This window comes from Ovis canadensis, chromosome 23 (assembly GCF_042477335.2).
Source record: "Ovis canadensis isolate MfBH-ARS-UI-01 breed Bighorn chromosome 23, ARS-UI_OviCan_v2, whole genome shotgun sequence".
Classification (NCBI taxonomy): Eukaryota; Metazoa; Chordata; class Mammalia; order Artiodactyla; family Bovidae; genus Ovis; species Ovis canadensis.
The window spans coordinates 60,207,444-60,229,288 of record NC_091267.1 but is presented as its reverse complement, the minus strand read 5'-3'; the positions used below and the strand labels follow the sequence as shown (position 1 = coordinate 60,229,288).

At 38.0% G+C, this 21,845-nt stretch overlaps 1 protein-coding gene across 25 annotated transcripts in view; it reads left to right on the top strand.

Moving 5' to 3' along the window:
• PIAS2 (protein inhibitor of activated STAT 2) overlaps positions 1 to 21,845 on the top strand; it is a 133,207-nt gene that overhangs the window by 23,158 nt on the left and 88,204 nt on the right. For all 25 annotated transcript variants that reach the window (XR_011252300.1, XR_011252301.1, XR_011252299.1 and 22 more), the window contains 2 exons: positions 7,377 to 7,851; positions 14,294 to 14,378. Coding sequence is in view for 15 of the 25 variants with exons in the window: in XM_069568484.1 (XP_069424585.1) it covers positions 7,377 to 7,851; positions 14,294 to 14,378 (560 nt within the window). In the remaining 10 variants the exon portion in view is untranslated. The remainder of the gene's footprint in view (positions 1 to 7,376; positions 7,852 to 14,293; positions 14,379 to 21,845) is intronic.

Here is a 21,845-nt window from a genome sequence, read left to right as displayed (position 1 = left end):
CCTCCTTGCTGTCCAAGGGACTCTCAAAAGTCTTCTCCAGTACCATAGTTTGAAAGCATCAATTCTTCAGGGCTTAACTAGCTTTATGGTCCAGCTCTCAACATCTGTACATGACTAGTAGTCATGTCAAACCATATATTCAAACCACAGCTTTAACTATACGGACCTTTGTTGACAGAGTGATGTATCTGTTTTTTAATATGCTGTCTAGGTTTGTCATAGCTTTTCTTCCAAGGAGTATGCTTCTTTTAATTTCGTGGCTGCAGTCACCATCCATAGTGACTTTGGAGTTCAGGAAAATAAAGTCTGTCACTGTTTCCATTGTTTCCCCATCTATTTGCCATGAAGTGGTTGATGGGACTGGATGCCATGATCTTAGTGTTTTTAATGTTGAGTCTTAAGCCAGCTTTTTCAGTCTCCTCTTTCGCCTTTATTAAGAGGCTCTTTAGTTTCTGTTTGCTTTCTGCCATAAGGGTGGGTTGTAAAGCAGTGGAGACAACTCACAGCATCAACAGTGCATTTGACCCAGGAACTGCTAGCGAACGTATGATGCAATGATGATTCCGCAAGTTTTGCAAAGGAAACGAGAGCCTTGAAGTTGAGGAGTGCAGTGGCTGGCCATTAGAAGTTGACAGTGACCGACTGAGAGCAGTCCTCGAAGCCGATCCTCTCAGAACTGCGCAAGAAGTTGCCGAGGAAAGGTGAAAAAGCGCATTAAGTGGGTGCCTCGTGGGCTGACCAGAAATCAAAAAAAGTCATCATTTTGAAGTGACATCTTCTCTTATTCTGCTCAACAACAATGAACCATTTCTTGATTGGACTGTGATGTGCAACGGAAAGTGGATTTTGTACGACAACTGGTGATGTCCAGCTCAGTGGTTGGGCTAAGAAGAAACTCCCAAAGCACTCCCTGAAGCCAAACTTGTACCAAAAAAAGATCCTGGTCACTGTCTGGTGGTCTGCTGCCAGTCTGATCCTCTACAGCTTTCTGAATCCCAGTGAAACCATATCATCTGAGAAGTGTGCTCAGCAGATTGTTGAGATGTGCCGAAAACTGCAGCTCCTGCAGCCGACATTGGTCAGCAGATTGGGCCCAGTCCTTCTCCATGGCAGTGCACAACCCACACTTCAGAAGGTGAATGAATTGGGGACCAAGTTTTGCCTCATTCACCGTATTCACTTGACCTCTCGCCAATCAACTATCACTTCTTCAAGCATCTCGACCACTTTTTGCAGGCAAAATGTTTCCACAACCAGCAGGAGGCAGAAAATGGTCCAAGAGATGGTCCAATTCTGAAGCAGGGATTTTTTTGCTATAAGAATAAACAAACATTTCTCGTAGACAAAATGTGTTGGTTGTAACAATTCCTATTTTGATTAATAAAGATGTGTTTGAACCTAGTTATAATGATTTTAAAATTCATAGTCCAAACCACATTTACTTTTGTATCAACCTAATAGCATTTAGCTAGCTAATCACATGCATTTTTTTGAACCAGTAAATCTTTTTGTATTGTTTTTCTTCCTACCTTATCCATTTTCAGAATACTAATGAGTTGGTTTCCCAATGTTTTCTAAAGGAGATCAGTGAGTTTTTTTTTAAGTATCGTTACGTACAAATGATTTTTCATATATTTGATGTTTGAATCTGATGCAGTGTTAGACTTTTTGCTGCTCATGTCAGCTTGTCCTGGGCTGCCGAGTTGTTTTCTGTGTCCTTCTGACAAGATTTCGGTAATCTTTGATGATTTGTTTTCTGCATAGGATATTCTAGGCATGTCTTTGCATTTTCAGACTTGCAGTTAGACATTTCCTCAAGGAGTCTGAGCTTTTTTTTTTTTTCTTGGTGGGAAATGGTATTTAGATCACAGTGTCTTTATCCTAGCTTCAAACAAATGACTTTTTTTTTTTTGTCTAATTGAATATAGAATACTTTCAGATTAATAGAAAACTTGAATATATAGTGCCATATGCCCCACAACCAGTTTGCCCTTGTCAAGCAAACTTTTTACTATGGAAACTTTCTAGGTGACAAAGGTAGAGAGTTCTCTGTGTATCCCATACCTTGCAATTACCAACTCGGGTCTTTTTTCATGTTGCCCAGTTGTGTTTGTCTGTGACCTCGTGGACTGCAGCATGCCAGGCCTCCCTGTCCCTCACTATCACCCGGAGTTTGCCCAAGTTCATGTCCATTGCATTGGTGATGTCACTCAGCTATCTGATCCTCTGACCCCCTCTTCTGCCCTCAGTCTTTCCCAGCATCAGAGACTTTTCCAGTGAGTCGGCTGTTCATGTCAAGTGACCAAAATACTGGAACTTTCAGCATCAGTCCTTCCAATGAATATTCAGGGTTGCTTTTCTTTAAGATTAACTGGTTTGATCTCCTTGCTGTCCAAGGGACTCTCAGGTGTCTTCTCCAGCACCACAGTTCGAAGACATCAATTCTTTGGTGCTCTGCCTTCTTTACGCTCCAGCTCTCACCACTGTATTTGACCACTGGGAAGACCAGAGCCTTAACTATAGGCAGTGTGATGTCTCTGATTTTCAACACACTGTCTAGGTTTGTCATAGCTTCCCTGCCAAAAGCAATCGTGCATGTCCTCATCTACTCTCCCCAAATGATTTTAACAGAAATTCAGTGTACTTTATAGAAGTTTTATCTGTAAATATTTCAGTATGTGACTATAAGAACAGAAATCATTTTAACCAAGTAATTTATTGAATTTATCTTAAACCGTTTTTATTTTCCTAGATTAAATTATATTTGGGTACTTTGAGGCTTTTTTGGGAAATGACAGAATAGGTGGTACACTGGGTCCCTGTTCAGGCTTTTCTCTGAAATTTTGGTTGGATGAGTGGACTCACCTGCAGACGTTTGAAATACAGTAATATTTTAAAAGTTTGTGTTTTGTGTTCAATAGTCTTTTCCATGTTTGTTTTGCTAGCATGTATTTGATTTTCTGACTCTTAAGCTCTTGAATAGTTTAAGGAACAAAATTCCATTTTTCCCTTGAGGAGGTAGAGGATTTTATTTACTAAGCTATCTTTTCTGGGCAGATAATTTTGGAAGTAGAGCAGGACAAAGATAATACTCCTTGAATCAGATTGAGTAACATATTTTTCTAGGAAATAACTTTGTCTTTAAGTTAGAATATAACAGCATGTGCTGTTCTCTTAAAGAAATTTGCTTAGTATTTGTAGTCTTTATGTTTCTCTTCTCATTCTTAGGACGGTATTTGTTTTCTTTCCCCTTTTTCCAAACTGAATTTATGGACTTTTTGCGTTTTGCTTTCTAAGTCACGTTTTCTTGTATCTTTTAATTTTTCACTCTTTTCTAGGGTGTGTTTGTTGTCGACTTTTTTGCTTCTTGAACTGACTTCTTTATTTTAAATCTTGTACAAAAAGAAGGTGTTAGGAGATCAATGTGTTGTAAAGAAGAGATCCACATCAAATATCTCAAGTAAAATGGGATTTAATCATAGGGATTACATGATCTCACAGGAGTAAGGCCCAGGAACTGAGGCCTCCTATGACTTCTGGAATTGCATCTTCCTAATTTGCCGTAGTATTTTTTCTTACGGCATCAGCTTAATCATGCCTTTGATGGATTGATGATGTATCTGAATTTTTTAATGCATCCCTACTTATAAATGCAGGTGTAGATTGTCTTAATACTGTAGCTGGGAAAGGTGATATTAATATTGTGATTCATCAGTTTGCCTTAGCAGTTCTTCTCCTTTCCCTATAATATATGTCATAGCACGCGGAGAATCTGCAGAGCTGTATTGATTTTTACCACAACATCTAACCCACTAGAGCTTTGCCAAATTCTGTGCTTTTTTGGGCTCCATACCATAGCACCGTCAACTTGCCTTCACTCCTATATGTAATGTTTCAGTTGTATAAAGTTCCAGCTTTAAAATTTTTTAATAATTTTGACAATGGAAAAGCTTGTTTTACATTTCGAGTCTTAATTGAATGTCAGTTAACTTAGATTAGCTTTATTGAATCAAATTAGCTCTTCCTTAGCAATCAGATTATCTTTCTTAAAAATCAGTCATGCCGGCATAGTTCATGAATTTTCTTAAAGTCAGTCCACAAACACTGATTGAGAAATTTCTGTGTAGCACACACAGCAGTTGTAACTGAAGTATTAGAGGGCAGACTTGGAAGCAGGCAGGATGGACTAGATAAAACCCATTTGAAAAGGAGTGTTATTAAAAACACTGACATCAGAGGTTGGTGGAAAGCAGTAGCTGAAACCCATTTTTGGTAGTAGTCATAGCAGGCTCACCTTACCTGGTGACTGCTGAAATTTGTTGAAGACAGATTTATTTTTTTTAAAGGCATAACTTGAGGTGGGATCCAGTGGTGTTTGCCAAGAAACACATGTTCATTGGAGTTGACTGATTAAGCTTCTTAGGGGATATCTTAATAGTAAATGCTAAATAAAGGGAGAATTTTGTTGTTGTTTTAAACTAGAAATTACCAGAAAGATGGTGTGACTGCCAGTGTCCTGAGTTCTGATGCTGGGACCTTCAGCTACTGATTGCTGGTGTGAAGTTTTCCACAGGACACGGTGGACTCTCAAAGCCATCGTCTTTGAGCAAATGCCTTCAGTACGATACCTTGGCAACATTTTGCGGGGCAAAGGCTGCCCTGTCTCCTGTTGTTTCCTTGCCCCTCTCCAAACCTGGGGATTTTTGTTTTGCTTCACAATACTGTAATTCTGCATTCTTTCTCCTTATTCTTTTTCATTTGTGTATTTACAATAGATGTTAGACCAAGTACATTAGCATTCTTTGCCAAATAAAGTTCCCAATGAAAACAGGTATTATGAGACCTCCCAGGAATTCTTTTTTGAGAGTCAAGCTTTAGAATCCTTGTGGTCTATTTTGTCATTTCTGTAAAACAAGTTTCCTTAAAATGAAGAATTACCTGAAAATAAGGGTAAGAAGAGACACCATGAATTCTGAGTTAGTTTGATTTCTTTATAAAGAATCACAGATATCTTATATCTGTAGGACTGTCATTGTTCATTGTTTTTGTTGTTAGTGTTCTCCTAACAACTAGTTCAACTAACACTTGTTAGATTTAATGTTATTTGTGCTACTGTAGTATAAACAGATTTCAGTTGAAGTATTTTTTAAGATTGAGGACTTTGGAAAAGAGGCATTGCATTTCTTGCTTGGGAGGAAACTTCCTGAAACACTGTCAGAGTCTTTATACGCTTGAACCTGTGCCTCTTGGTGCGCCATGAGATAGGCCCCAAATTCTCTTGTTTTCCATCCTTGTTGTCCTGAGCATAGGAGATCAGTTCAGTTCAGTCACTCAGTCGTGTCCAGCTCTTTGTGACCCCATGGACTGCAGCAGCCAGACTTCCCTGTCCATCACCAACTCCCGGAGCCTGCTCAAACTCATGTCCATTGCCTTGGTGATGCCATCCAACCATCTCATCTCTGTCGTCCCCTTCTCCTCCTTCCTTCAATCTTTCCCAGCATCAGGGTCTTCTCCAATGAGTCGGTTCTTCGCATAGGTGGCCAGAGCATAAGGGTAGGGTAAGATAAATAAAATCTTCCTTTTACCCATGAAGTAAATTAAAATATAATGGTCATGGTACTTGTGATACATGTTGCTGTTAGAGTATGATTTAGATCCATGCTGTCCAGGGTGGTGGTTCCTCCACCTGCGGCTCCCTAAGCCCTTGAAGTGGGGTTAGTCCAAACTGAGATCTACTCAAGTGTGAGATACACACCAGGTATTGAAAACTTAGTATGAAAAAAGATCTTGTTGACACTTAAAAAAAATTATGTTTAAATTGCAACCACTTTTTACATGTTGAAATAATGCTTTTGATATATTGGATTAAATAAAGCATATTATCAAAGTAAATTTAAAATGTATTTTAATGTGGTCACCAGATAGATTCAAATTATATATGTGGTTCCTATTTCTATTGAATTGCACTGATCGAGTATAAAGTGTTTGCTGGGGTTACTATGTAATATTCTCTGACTTGTACAGTCTGAAATTTGGAGACAGAGTATTTGAAGTAGAATTATGATACAGCATATACATTCAGATTACATTGATATATTTAAATTTGTTTGCATTTTGGAAAACTGGCAGGTATTCCTAACAACTGTTTTAAATACCAAGAAGAGTTTTAGCAATTGTTCTTGGGCTATCAGTGGCACTTAAAAGTGCAAAACAGAGGGATTATTATGAATCACTGCCAGCTGTAGAATGGCCCCTGCATACTCACCAAGTTGAATAGGCATCCCAGGCAGCTGTAGAGTGTGCAGTGCCGAGGAGGAGGGCTGGTCGGTTTTGGAAAGGGCTTTTGGACAGCTCACGTCTTAATCCTCTTCTTGGTCAGATGATGCTTGTACGGTACAGGTGAAACTGACCCAAGTGTGTTTTACCTCTAAGTTCAGAATTGACTGAAAATGACATAAGTAGATGGGTTTATGGCACAGTAAATGATAGGAAGAATTTACTAGGTTTGTTGAATAAACAACAAGGTGAAATGTGGAACAGAGCTATTTATAGTCTTCATTTTACACCATAGAGTTCTTGTTTTACACATGAGAATTTTAGTCATTTTAGGAGTTTGACTGCTGAATAAAGATGATGTGATTTTTATTTTTAGTATTAAAAAAAATCCTCATTTTCTTAGTGATTAAGTGAAGTTGCTCAGTCGTGTCAGACTCTTTGTGACACTGTGGACTGTAGCCTCCCACGCTCCTCCGTCCATAGAATTTTCCAGGCAAGAGTGTTGGAGTGGGTTGTCATTTCCTTCTCCAGGGGATCTTCCTGACCCAGGGACGGCTTTACAATCTGAGTCACCAGGGAAAACCTGTTGTCCCTTAATATTGGAGTTGGGGTGAAAAATTTATTGGATTTTGGATTACAGATTTGGATTCTGTCTTGATTTTATAGATTTTTCCTGCTTAGCATCAGAAACTTTAGAGGTACATTGTTGCAGAAAGTTAAATTTTTTTGTTTAATTGGTGATAATACTGTAATAAACATTACACTGTGTATGGTACACTGTGAAAAGGAGTATTTTCATTGGTTATAGATTTCATAGTCAGATAGTGAAGTGGTCAACAGAAACCAGCAGACCATCAGTTTCCGAAATTGAGAACAGCAAAACATAATTAAAACCATAATGTGAATGCAGTTGCGGGGGAGGGGGGTGGCGGTAGAAACAGTTAACGATTGTAAGTGATATGTGAAAATGCTTATACTAGCACATGCCAGTTGATATTAACAGAATGTTGGAAAAATCTGATTTTACAGCTTATTTTAGATAGGGTTTTTATATGTTTGAGACTATTGGCTTATGTCCTTTTTTCTTTCTTTCCTTTTAGAATATGGTTTCTAGTTTTAGGGTTTCTGAACTACAAGTGTTACTAGGCTTTGCCGGACGGAATAAAAGTGGACGTAAGCATGACCTCCTGATGAGGGCGTTGCATTTATTGAAGAGTGGCTGCAGCCCTGCGGTTCAGATTAAAATCCGAGAATTGTATAGACGCCGATACCCACGGACTCTCGAAGGCCTTTCTGATTTATCCGCAATCAAATCACCGGTTTTCAGTTTGGATGGTAGCTCCTCACCTGTAGAACCTGACTTGGCTGTGGCTGGAATCCACGCGTTGCCTTCCACTTCAGTTACGCCTCATTCTCCGTCCTCCCCTGTTGGTTCTGTGCTGCTTCAGGACACTAAACCCGCGTTTGAGATGCAGCAGCCATCTCCCCCAATCCCTCCTGTCCATCCTGATGTGCAGTTAAAAACCTTACCCTTTTATGATGTCCTTGATGTTCTCATCAAGCCCACGAGTTTAGGTAAGTGTTAGAGAAATCCGTTTCTTCTGGACAAGAGAGTAAATAAAGCAAGAAGGCTTCGACTGAATTGCTGTTAATATTATAAAATCAAGGCATTAAAATGCCAAGTGCTTAAATGTACAGGTAAATAGAAATACGGGCAACCATGACAAATCTGGCATAAAACTTAATTCGTTGATCAAACTTCCTTCTTAGAGCTGAGAACTCAAATTGCTTCAGGGTGTATATGAATAGACAAATCGTATTTCTTGCCTGTGAATTCTGCCTTTTGATATTTTTGCTGTTTTTACCGAGACTTAGTTTCTGTTCAGCATAGCTTTTAAAACTGTTTTTGCAAGAAATAAATCTTTTTTACTTAAATTTTTCCTAAAGTGACAGTTTGCCACATATTTTAGCTTTTTGTTTAATAACCGGTGACTGCTCAGAAGATGTAATAAATTTTGTATTATTAGACATTGATACACGTGACTCCAACAAATTTTTACCTCAATTGATGGCTTCTGTGCTGTAATGGCATAATTTCCTCCTGGCTAATGAAATTATTCACAGAGGTATTTGCATTTGTTGATAAATTGTTTGGAAAATGACATTTCATAGTTAGGCTGGGAGATCACTTTCCTGTCCATCCTAGGAAAAATGCTTTTCTGTTTCAAGTCATTTGAAAACTCTCTTAAATATATTAATATGCTTTTTTCATTTTGTATAGGATTATACTTGTACATGTTGGTTGAGCTAGAAGGAAGTTTTGAGGTTAATGGGGTCAATATGGCCTGATAGTGGTAGGCTCCTTACGTTGTTTTGTTTAGCACAGCTGAACCAGGCAGGTAGAATAATGTATTTTATCCCTTCATTACATTCATTCTAAAATAAGGATTCTATATTTGTTCATGTTTTTTTGTTTGTACAAAGTCTTGTGAGTAGAATTATTGCATCATAGAGTAAGGACTCTTGATAACATTGTGTTAGATTAGTTTCCAGTACAGCTGTGCCAGTTTGAATTCCACAAAACGAGAGACTGTCTCACTGCAGTTTTTTTTCCAGTTCGTATCTTGTTCAGATTTTTCGTTTCTCAAATTAATAACAGGAACAAACATTTAAAATATGTATTACTTAACTGTTCCTTCTATGGTTTTACTTTCATTTTTAACTTCTTTTTTAACCAGGTTCCTTTATCTTGTTAAAATGTTTCCATAATTTATTTCTCCTTTTCTCATGGCTTTTGATTTGTGTCAGTGTACATGTGTAGTATCATGGTTTGTTCACATGTTTCTCAGCAGTCACCACAAAATCATTTCTCTGTGTTTGGAGAAGGATTCAGACTAATAGTGTGTGTAGGTGACCCTACCTCCAGGGACTCCTCAGGAATATAGTTAAACGCAGGACTGAGAAGAAGAGGCCATCTGGGGTCCTGGTTCCAGTGGAAGGTTGAGTGCCTGGAAGGAAGACGACTGGAGACGGAGAAAAGATGCAGCAAGGTGTCTTCTCTGGCCCTGGCATCAGTGGGGCACCAGGCAGCGAACTCTGAAGAGGCTTCATGGAGTACTTCGCGTTTCATGCCTTTCCTGTGTTCAGAAACAGAAATAGGAATTTTGTTACTTTTCCATATTCTTTGTAAGTTTTTCTTTCATTAATCTCAGTAAGGTTAAAGGAAGGTAGTAGGCTTTTTATAAATTTACTAAAATTTTTGTATCTCGTGTGACTTAATGATGTTAATAATACTGGAGGCATTTTGTGTTGAAGAGTGATTAAGAAGAAAACCAGCCTTTTGCATTAGAATGTAAGAAATACATATAACCTTGGGACTTATAAAATAATCTTTTGCTTCTGAGCTAAAAAATTGTCAATGCATGTATTTTTCAGGAGTCCTGCTTATCATCGTTTCAGTAAACTTTATGAACTGATTTCTTGTTTTAAAACAAGGTGTAAACATTTCCTTATCCTACTTTCCCTAAGAAAGAAAAGAAAACAATTTTCCTAATGTATATTCTTAGATTGATAAAACAGTGATCTAAAAAAGGCTAGTTTCATACTGTCTAAAGCAATGCAATAACATTGAGGAATTGCTTTTAAGTTTTAATGATTTGGTTATAGAATGTTGAAAATACTTGTAAAAATAAAAATTTGGGGTAAATCCATTTATTTGGAACACTATTATGGAGAAACCTACTTATATTTGGGAAATGAGAAGTAGAAAGCCTTATGAATTGAAAGAGATCCAAAGCCGTATTTCAGAGCACATATTCTTGGCGTCCATTGGCCAGTCTGTGTATTCTTGATTTAATATATAGTTGATTAGATGATTCCTAAGCCATCAACATATTGTTGAGCAAGAATTAATTAACAACATGGGTAAGACTGGAAGAGCCCTCATAGAAGAAAAAAAGCCAACTGAAAAGTCAAAAAATGTTCCAAAACCTCTTGGGAACGTTGAAACCGATAGCCCCTTAGTATTGAGGGATTCACTGTTCCAGCAAGGTGCATCTGTAGATGCTAAACAAAACTGTCGTGACAAGAGAAGATACACTATTATATAGTTTTGCAATTTGGTATTATTTCTATTAAAATTATTTCAATAAAATTAGCATTTAAAATGATAGACTATTGCATCTAGAAAGTATGAGTGTATACAATAATACTATGTGAGTTTCTCTATAGCTGAGGTTTTACTGTAACCAATGAATTAGCCCCTAATCTGAAAACAAATTAATAAAATTTCTCTTCTCCCTTAAATAGCTATTCTCATTTGCTTTTGCTTTCACTGGCAGTATTTTTATCTTTTTTTTTTTCTTCTATTTTCTGTTTGTTTGTTCTGTTTTTTTTCTTTTTCTTTTGATGATGAAGTCCTTTCTCATAAAAAAAAATTTGTGCATATTCAGTCTATAAAAGAATATGTTAAATACATTGTTATAAAGAATATCTATGAATGAAAACCTGTGAAACCACTACCCATTTTTTAGGAAAGGAAATTGCCAGTATCTTTGAAACCTTGCTTTTCCTCTTTGAGTTAAATCACTGTTCTGGATTTTGTGTTTCCTCTTGCTTGTTTTACCATATATGTGTGAGAAAAAGTAATGTTCAGTTAACTTGCTTTTGAAATGTACGTGTGGTATACTGTGTACATATTCACATGTTGATGTGTCGAATTGTTTAGTATTTTATGAAATACCTTCAGAGTATTGAGTCTTTGATTCCTTAAGGTTTCTTCACTTTGTTTTTCAGTTTACAAAAGTAATTTGTGCTAGTAATTGATAACTTTAGACATGGAAGTATAACACAAAGGGAAAGTCCCTCATAGCCACAGTTATTACTCAGCTAGAGTCATTATCAGTACTGTTTCTCTGGCATATTATGTCATCATTTTTTCTCATTTAAAAAAATTCTCATTTTTCTTTATTAAAAAAGCCCTTTCTAACCACAGAGCCACTGTGCCTCTTTTCTGGTGGAGGGAGAAGGGCATTTATTCTGCTTGAATCTACTGTGAAAAGCATCTTCTAGAGTTCTGTGCTGTGACAATCTTAACTGTATTTCTTAGAAATAAATCATGCATCTGTAGATTATAGTAGGTCTATTTTCTTGTAGATGTACCACAGCTGAACCAGTGTTCTATTGATGTACGTTTTCAGTTGTTCTTTATTCAGAAGTATTAAGTGTATAACATGTCTTGGGCACTATTCTTGCAGTCTTACAGCCATTGCTGCTGTGAGCATTTTTGCATGTGTTTCTGAATACGCTGCATATTCACAAAGTGTAAATGCCTTGATGTGGATTTGTTGGGTCCGGGAGTATGATTATGTAATATTTTGATATTCAACTTTTGTAGAGAAGTTTGGCAGTTGCTTCAAAAGCATTCATTGTACCAGTTTCTACTTCAATGTTGTATGAATGTGTTATTTTCCTTATACTTTATCTGCATTGTATTGTTGGTCTTTTAATCTTTTAGTCTGGTAGGTACAGAGAAGGCAATGGCAACCCACTCCAGTACTTTTGCCAAGCAAATCCCATGGACGGAGGAGCCTGGTGGGCTGCAGTCCATGGGGTCGCGAAGAGTCGGACACCACTGAGCGACTTCACTTTCACTTTTCACTTTCATGCATTGGAGAAGGAAATGGCAACCCACTCCATTGTTCTTGCCTGGAGAATCCCAGGGACGGGGGAGCCCGGCAGGCTGCCGTCTCTGGGGTCTCACAGAGTTGGACACACTGAAGCGACTTAGCAGCAGCAGCAGTCTGGTAGGTGACAGAGTAATGAAGGTCAATATCTTTTCATAGTATTAAATTTCTGAATATTAGGAAATACTCATTAAGCCTCTGGGTACAGTTAACAGTTAATGGACTTCCCTGATGGCTCAGTGGTAAAGAATCTACCTATAATGCAGGAGACGTGGCAGGAGCCGTTGGTTTGATCCCTGGATCAGAAAGATATCCTGGAGAAGGGAATGAAAACCCACTCTAGTATTCTTGCTTGGGAAATCCCATGGACAGAGGAGCCTGGTAGACTACAGTCCATGAGGTTGCTAAACAGTTAGACACAAATTGGCGAGTAAACAACAACAATAACAAAGTGATAGGCACATTAATGTAAAGCCATTAAAATGTAATCTCATAACAAGTACATAATGAGGGTTTAATTTGGATGTGGTCTTGTAGCCTAATTGTAGAGAAGTCAGAAGTATGGCGTGGGCTTTAGGAATTTTACTGTTTAGTTGGAGAGAGAATGTTAAGGTGAGGGAAAAGTAGCAAGCAATTATATGCTTGTATGGTGAAACCCTATAATTTGTGAACCTAAAGCTCAAATATTGTATTGGCCTAATAAAAGTTAATCAAGACTTCTTGCGAAGGTTAATCAAGACTTGTTGGAGTAAGAGTGATAACTTGAGGGAGCTTTGAAGGATGAATGTGCCTGCTCTGAATCGGTGGAGTTTATAGGAGAGTAGATATCAAGAAAGGAGAGATTTGAGTAGTCAAAGGAGTAGAAATAAAAATGGCACTGTTTGGAGTCCTGACAGTGAAGAAGTTGCTTTGAATAGAGCAGGACTTCAGGAGACATTGGACATGTAGGTTTGCTAGGAAAGACATTGTTATGGAGGTTCTTATAAATAAGGGACTTTGGACATGGTTCATTCAGAGATAAGATGATCTTAGCATTTTTCAGCAGGGGAACGATGATGAAAAAGTTTTACGAAGGATGACCAACTCTGCACTGGTTCTGGTGAGGGACCGACAGAGAGGCACGGTTGCCCCTTCATTTGTACAAAGTGATTCTAGGTTTTGAGTAGGATAGGATGGTGGTAGTGAAAATAGGGAGGAGGCAGTTGATAAGAAAATTAAAAAAGCAAAGCAAAACAATAGAACTTAATGAGTAGGTTGCAGGGGTGAAGATGGAGGACAAAAGGCAAGGAAAGGAGTGATTTCTGTGATTGAACAATTGATAACAAGTCTCCTCACTCATAACTCTGAATTACAGCCACTGTTTTACAGGAAGCATGAAAACTCAGCACTCTGCCCTCCCCAATTGATCTCTGTAGCCGATGAATTTATAGAATGAAAAATATTTTAGTGTTAAACATCACTGATGATAATTAATATGATTGTTTTTGTAAAGATTAAATTATTTCAGTTGATTCAAGTTTGCTATATTATGTTTAAATCTCATAAAATTTGAACAATTTTGGTGTGTGCACAGGAGGATTATTTTTAAATGTTCTTATAAAGCGATGTTTAGTGATGATTGTAACCGATTGATTATTGAAATTTAGATGCATTTTCAGTCAAGTGTTCATTGAAGGCATTCATTGTTTAAATGAGTACTAGAACATCATTGAATAATGGATCAGTAAAGCTATGAAAAGTTCTTTGTGAAGAAGATACATTTCACTTTTTAAAAATACACTTCTGAAGAATGACTTCATTAGATAATCTTTTTTAACTACATAATCTTCTGTATGTTGAAAATTATTTATGTCTTAACTCTCCCAACTTAGAAGTTTCAGAGTTTTAAATTTTCTCTTAAATGAATGCTCTCTGTGTGTAATTGAGTATAAAGTGTAGAAAATAAAACACAGCAAAGAAAGAAACAAACAAAAACTCCTGAGTCTTGACTAAAGTTCTCCTGGGGAGAGTTTTTTTTACTTTCTCAGACTTTTCATTAGAAGATACTGTAGTCAAGGATGAAATGTAATAATTTTGAAGGGTTGTGTTATATTTTGATTATAATTAGAATATTACAATAAAGAAGGATAAATGCTTAATATTGAACCTGCTTTAGAGTGACCTTACTTTCATGATTCCAAGATGCATGTGGCTTAGTACTTTATTCTGTTGTATTTTAACAATAAAAATTTCAAAATTTGGCAGAGTCTTTATCAGAAGTGCCTTGTTATTGTGGGTTCTTCTGTTACTGAATTTGTTATTGGAATATTACCTTTCTTTTTTTTCCTCCCCAGTTCAAAGCAGTATTCAGCGGTTTCAAGAGAAGTTTTTTATTTTTGCTCTGACACCTCAGCAAGTTAGAGAGATTTGCATATCCAGGTAAGAGGAGTTTGGAATGTGTTTTCTGAGATGTTTGTGTCTTAGTCTGCTCTGCCTGCTATAATAGAGTACCACAGATGGGATCGCTTAAACAACAGAAATTTTTCCTCTCACGTTTCAGGGGACTTGAAGTCCAAAACTGATGGACAGATTTGGTTTCTTCTGAGGCCTCTCTCCTTGGCTTGCACTGCAGGTGGCTGCCTTCTTGCTGTGGCCTTCTTCACATGGCCTTTCCTCTGTGTGCCTGTGTGTTTCTGGTGTGTCTTTCTCTTCTTATAAGGGCAGTACTCCTGGTGGATTAAGGCTCCACCATTGGGACCTCATTTAACCTTAATGACTTCTTTAAAGCCCCGACTTCATAGTCACATTGGGAGTTAGGGCTTTAGCATATGAATTTTGGGGGGGACACAGTTCTGTCCATAACAGTTGAGCCATTTCTCCTTAAGTAAGCATAATATACTTAGACTAAGGTTGCCTACTGCTGTCAAGTCGCTTCAGTCATGTCCGACTCTGTCCGTCCCTGGGATTCTCCAGGCAAGAACACTGGAGTGGGTTGCCATTTCCTTCTCCAGACTAAGGTTAGGCAAATATTTAATAAATATTCTGGAACCAGACATCCTGGGGTGTGAAGTCAAGTGGGTCTTAGGAAGCATCACTACTAACAAAGCTAATGGAAGTGATGAAATTCCAGTGAGCTATTTCAAATCCTAAAAGTTGATGCTGTTAAAGTGCCACACTCAATATGCCAACAAATTTGGAAAACTCAGCAGTAGCCGCAGGATTGGAAAAAGTCAGTTTTCATTCCAATCCCAAAGAAAGGGCAATGCCAAAGAATATACAAACTGCTGCACAGTTGCACTCATTTCACATGCTCAAAATCCTTCAAGTGGGGCTTCAGCAGTATATGAAACGAGAACTTCCAGCTGTACAAGCTGGATTTACAAAAAGCAGAGGAACCAAAGATCAAATCGCCAACATCTGTTGGATCATAGAAAAAGCAGGAGAATTCTAGAAAAACATCTGCTTCGTTGACTATACTAAAGCTTTTGACTGTGTAGATCAGAACAAACTGGAAAATTCTTAAAAGAGATGGGGATACCAGGCCACCTTACCTGCCCCTGAAAAACCTGTATGCAGGTCAAGAAGCAACAGTTAGAACCAGACATGGAACAACAGATTTGTTCCAAATTGGGAAAGGAATATGTCAAGGCTGTATATAGTCACCCTGCTTATTTAACTTATATACAGAGCACATCATGTGAAATTCCAGGCTGGATGAAGCACAAGCTAGAATTAAGATTGCTAGGAGAAGTATCAGTAACGTCAGATATGCTGATGACACCACCCTTATGGCAGAAAGTGTAGAGGAATTAAAGAGCCCCTTGATGAAAGTGAAAAAGGAGAGTGAAAAAGTTGGCTTAAAGCTCAGCATTCAGAAAATGAAGATCATGGCATGCAGTCCCATTACTTCATGGCAAACAGATGGGGAAACAATGGAAACAGTGACAGAGTTTATTTTCTTGGGCTCCCAAATCACTGCAGATGGTGACTGCAGCCACGAAATTAAAAGTTGCTTGCTCCTTGGAAGAAAGCAATGACAGCATATTAAATAGCAGAGACATTACTTTGCTGACAAAGGTCTGTCTAGTCAAAGCTATGGTTTTTCCAGTAGTTATGTACATACGTCAGAGCTGGACAATAAAATAGGCTGAGCACCGAAGAATTGATGCTTTTGAACTGTGGTGTTGGAGAAGACTCTTGAGAGTCCCTTGGACTGCAAGGAGATCCAACCAGTCCATCCTAAAGGAGATCAGTCCTGGGTGTTTATTGGAAGGAAGGACTGATGAAGCTGAAGCTCCAATACTTTGGCCACCTCATGCGAAGGGCCGAAATCATCGGAAAAGACCCTGATGCTCGGAGGGATTGGAGAAGGGGAACGACAGAGGATGAGGTGGTTGAATGGCATCACCGACTTGGTGGATGTGAGTTTGAGCAAGCTCCGGGAGATGGTGGAGGACAGGGAGGCAGGGGTGCTGCTCTCCATGGGGTCGCAGAGAGTCGGACACTGAGCGACTGAACAACAATTAGAAAAACATTTTAATTTTTTAATAAAACCCCTTTGAATTGCTTTTTGTCACTTCTGGCAGAAAATTTTTTTTTTTAATGAAAATTTTATTCCAAATATAGCAACATAGAAAAGAATTTGTGTTAGCCCCAAAGATAGAATGACATAAAGTTCATCATCTGGAGGCTTTTTTATATTGAATGTGGACATTAATAATTTTTCTAGGATAAGAACATAAATTAGAGGACCATTCTGAGGTGTATGGTTACCTGGACCAAAAAAATTAGCGGAAATCTGAAAACAGTTATGAAAAGTACTCTGAGCTATGCCATTTCAAAAAAATAGGATAAACTTAAACACATTTATTAAGAGCAGTGAACTAAAAAGAGATAGGAAAGAAAAATCTGTACTATGTACTTTTCCAATTAAATATATAGTCATCTTTGGTGTTAATATATTATTTATAAGACTAAAAAGATTTAGCCTAAAAACACAGGCTCCTGCAGGTTAAGTGATATTCTGGGATTGTAGAATTAAAATTTGGAACCCAGAATTGAGCCAGTTAGAGGTCTTTTTGCATCCTTTCAAAAAGCTCTTCATTAGAACACTTATTTTCTGTGAGATGTTAATACAAGTTTTTAAAAAATAAAGGTCCTACAGTTAGGTTTAGGAAATTCTGAATTCAAGGTAGTTTCAAAAGTTCTTAAAGCCAGACTTTTCAGTCTTTCTTATGTTAATGTGCATTCTCAGTCTCCTAAGATGGTGGATCAGAATTTATGGATTTCTCTTAAACATCCTAACATCTTGAAGATGCACACAGTGTTGTTAGGTAGAATAGTATGGGATACAACTTTAGATTCTTGCACTGATCCCATCACTGCTCTCAACAAAGCCTCAGAATAATTTTATACCTTGACCTGGTAAAATTTGAGCTCCCCAGAAGGGGACCAAATATTGAAGAGGAAAAGAGGAAAAAAGGGACAGTACTAAAGATGAGTTCCAAAGACCCAATATCCAAGTAATAGGGGTTTTGGAAAGTTTAGAGAAGGAAATTATCAAAGAAGTAAAATGAATGTACATGTTCATTAGGGGCAAGACATTGCAGGAAATTTTTATATTGGAAGTACAAGCTTGGGAGTATTAATAAACCAACTAAGAAATGAATAGGGTAAATTAAAAGTTACATTTTATATGCCAAGCCATATCATCATTGTATGGTTTTGTTTGTATTCACTGATGATCCCTTGCTTGAGAACATTTACTAAGGGTTTGTTAGCTACAAAGCGTTATATTACATGGCATGTCTCCTTTCCACAAGTTGCTTGCAGTCTATCTAGTTAATGAACTGGTTTATATACATAAAATGATTGTTGGCATTACAGGGTGTCACATGGAAAGAATCAATGCAATAATGACAAATAAGAGCTGATTTATAGATGGAGGAGATTACCACAAGCTTCTTTAGGGTGTTGTGTTGGCCTTTGACTTGGGAGGTTATTTAGTCAGTAGGTTTCAAGATAGATTTTTAAGTGAACAAAGCATGGAATTTGAATAACATGTTCAATTAGTTAGCCTTAAAAGGGGCCTCCCTGGTTGCTCAGCTGGTAAAGAATCCTCCTGCAATGCAGGAAACCTCAGTTCAATTCCTGGGTGGGGGAGATCCCCTGGAGAAGGACATGGCAACCCACTCCAGTATTTTTGCCTAGAGAATCCCATAGACAGAGGAGCCTGGGGGGCTAGAGTCCATGGGGTCGCAAAGAGTCAGACACGACTAAGTGACTAAGCACACACACACACTGTTAAAAAGGCATGTGTGTAGTTTGCTTAAGTGTATAGCATATGTCTGGACAAATATGATAAAGTTGCCTCTGGAGAAGGGAATCAGGTGGCTGTGGTCCAAGTTGAGGGATTTTTTTTCACTTTATATCTTTTCTTCTGTAACTTTTTGAAGTTTGAACTGTGTGAATGTTATTAATTAGTCAAAAAATGAATGACTAATTATTTTCAATAAAAATTTTAAATCATGGATGTTCAATCATCTGCCTCCAGGATGGATGGTAGTGATGGTATAGTATAAGTATATGTAAAGCCACAAAAGTGTACACTTTAAGATGGTTAACATGATAAAGCTCAGCTTTCTTTATAATCCAGCTATCACATCCATACCTGACTACTGGAAAAACCATAGCCTTGACTAGATGGACTTTTGTTGGCAAAGTATTATCTCTGCTTTTTAATAGGCTGTCTAGGTTGGTCGTAACTTTTCTTCCAAGTCCCAGTTGTGGGAAGGATACATTCTCTAAGGAGCTCTGATTCTACCCTTACAGTACTTTGTACCACTTACTTTGAAAAAGAGTGGTTCATTTGACTCTGTTAGCATATTACACATTCTGGATTTGGATAATTACGCTTCTTGTGGTATCATGTAACTTCTGTCTTTATCGTTCTCAAATTTCGCTGTGTATTAGAATCAACTGGGGAGCTTTTAAGACTCCAGATATCTAGATTTCATTCATATCAATTAAATTTGAATCTCTGAAAATAGAAGCCAGCAGCAGTAGTTTTTAAAGCTCCCCAGGCGTTTCCAGTTTGCAGCAAATTTGAAAACTGCGGTGCCTCCATCCGAACCCTTTGCTTATAATGGTGATAAGGTCTAAACCAGAGGCTTGAACACATTCAGGTGTGGGTTTTTTTCTGTTACATCTTGTGAAGACTGATCCGTGACTTCCGCTCTGTTTCTGGCGGTAGTACTACTCCTCCCGTTGGGCACCGCTGCCTCTGCAGTCATGCTGTCCCCGTTTCGCATACTGCCAGCTCTCGCATGTTCCCCAGATCAAGGTGTGATTCTCTCCTCACTGCTCTGGGATAGTATCCATGAATGTGCTTTTTTCTTTTCTCAAATTAGCTGGCTTCAAAGAGATTTTTGCTTAGTATATGTTTCCTCCTGTTGCCTACTCCATTAATGGTGTGACATCTGCCTGAGCAGAGGCCTCTCTATATTATCCCACGTTTCATCTGCCACATCCTTTCAGTTTGCTACTCTGTTCATCCTCCTTTTGTGTCTCTTTCAGGATTTAAAAGTTGAATCAGCTCTACCCTTAGGAAGCTAGCATGGTCTTTAGAGTTCATACTGACTGAAGTGTGAATTCTGGCTTAACCACTTATGTCTGCATACCCCTGTAGGTTACTAAAGCCTGTTGAATCTTAATTTACTCAGCATGTGAAGCTGAAGAAACAGTCACTGTCTCACTCAGCGACTGGCTGAATGCCATAACCGGCTCTACCGCATCACCATCTGTCCAGCTGCACCATTCTAAAACCTGGGCACCATGCTTGGTGCTCCCTGCTCCTTATCTCGCCTCTTTGTAACCAGTCAGTCATTTAGTCCTATCAGTTTTTATCCCTAAATGTCATATTCTGTGATATTTATGTTTAAATAACTTTGAAGCATTCATTTTCTGCCTATACAAGTGTAATGATCTCAACTCTCCCAGCTGACCAACTGATCTTTCTGAAGCCCATTCAGTCTTGTCTTCTTTGTGCTTAAAAACCCTGTGTAAAAAAGTGTGTTAGTCGCTCAGTCGTGTCTGACTCTTTGTGACCCCATGGACTGTAGCCCGCCAGGCTCTTCTTTCTGTGGAATTCTCCAGGCAAGAGTACTGGAGTGGGGTAGCCATTCCTTTCTCCAGGGAATCTTCCCGTTCTAGCAGTCAAACCGGTCTCCTGCATTGCAGGCAGATTCTTTACCATCTGAGCCCGCAGGGAAGCCCTCAGTGATGCCATCTGAAGTCCGCACTCCATTGTTTGACAGCTCTCTGCCACACCTACTCTGCTCGTCTTCGTTTTTAATTTTTTAAATTGAAGTATAGTTGATTTATGGTGTTGTGTTTCAAGTGTGCAGCTAAGTGATTCAGATATATAGATATGTTTTTTAGATTCTTTTCCATTGTAGGGTGTTACAAGATACCAAATATAGTTCCTTGTGCTGTACTTTAAATCTTTGTTGTTTATCTGTTTTATATATATGGTGGTATATTTAATCCCATACTCCTGATTTGTCCTTTCCCTTAGCTCCCTTTCCCTTTTGGTAACCATTAGTTTTTCTTTCCCTAAGTCTGTGTTTTCTGTTTTGTAAACAGGTTCATTTATATTACTTTTTAGATTCCACATATAAGTGATATATAATATTTATCTTTTTCTAATTTACTTAACTTAGAAGTAAATGTTTCTTTACTTGGTCCACCCAGTGTTGCTGTAAATGGCATTATTTTATTCTTATTTGTGACTTACATTCTATTGTATGTGCGTACTTTTTATCCATTCATCTGTTAATGGATACTTAGCTTATTTCCATGTCTTAGTTGTAAATGATGCTGTGAATATTGGGGTGCATGTATTTTTTTGAATTACAGCTTTTGTCTCTTCTGGATATATACTTGAGATGGAATTGCTGGATCAGGTGGTAACTCTAATTTTTTTACAGAACTTCCATATTGTTCTCCATAGTGGTTGCACCAGTTTGCATTCCCACCGACAGTGTAGGAGGGTTCCTTTTCCTCCATACCCTCTCCAGCATATATTATTTGTGTACTCTTTGATTGTGGCCATTCTGACCCATGTGCGGTGATAACTCATTGTAGTGTTGGTTTGCATTTCTCTGATGATTAACAATGTTGAGCATCTTTTCATGTGCCTGATGGTCACTTCATTTCTGTTTTGGGAAAATGGCTGTTCGCTTCTGTTAATGGGGTGGTTTATTTTCTTGATGTTGTATGAGCTGTTTATATATGTTGGCTGTTGATCCCTTATCAGATACAGTATCTGCAAATCTTTTCTACGATTCCATGGATTGTCTTTTTGTTTTGTAGATGGTTTCCTTTGCTGTGCAAAAGTCTTTACATTTGATGAGGTCCCATTTGTTTATTTTTGCTTCCTTTTCCATGTTAGGAAAACATTCAACTGTTATGTCTTCAAATATGTTCCCAGGCCCTTTCTCTCTTCTCCTTCTGGGGGCCTCTGTGAATTATTAGTGCATTTGATGTCCTAGAGGTCTCTCAAACTGTCCTCATTTCTTTTCATTCTTTTTTCTTCCTTCTTCTGTTTGGCAAACCTGAATCATGTTTTAAGGGCCAGTTCAAGTCTGACCTCTTCTGTGATGCCTTTCCACGTTTCCCCAAATATATCCTTTGTCTCTGACTGTACCACTCTCATGAACTTATTTTCTAGTAAACATTTATTTGACTGCTTGAATTTACAAACTTCTGAATGAAACCAACATCTCTTAATCATTGTTATATTCTCAAGGCCTGTTATATAGTGTGTGGCGTCTAGGAAACACCTTTATATCTAATGAACAAGTTCAACAAGTGAAAGTTCCTAGAGCAGTTACTGGCAGAAAATGT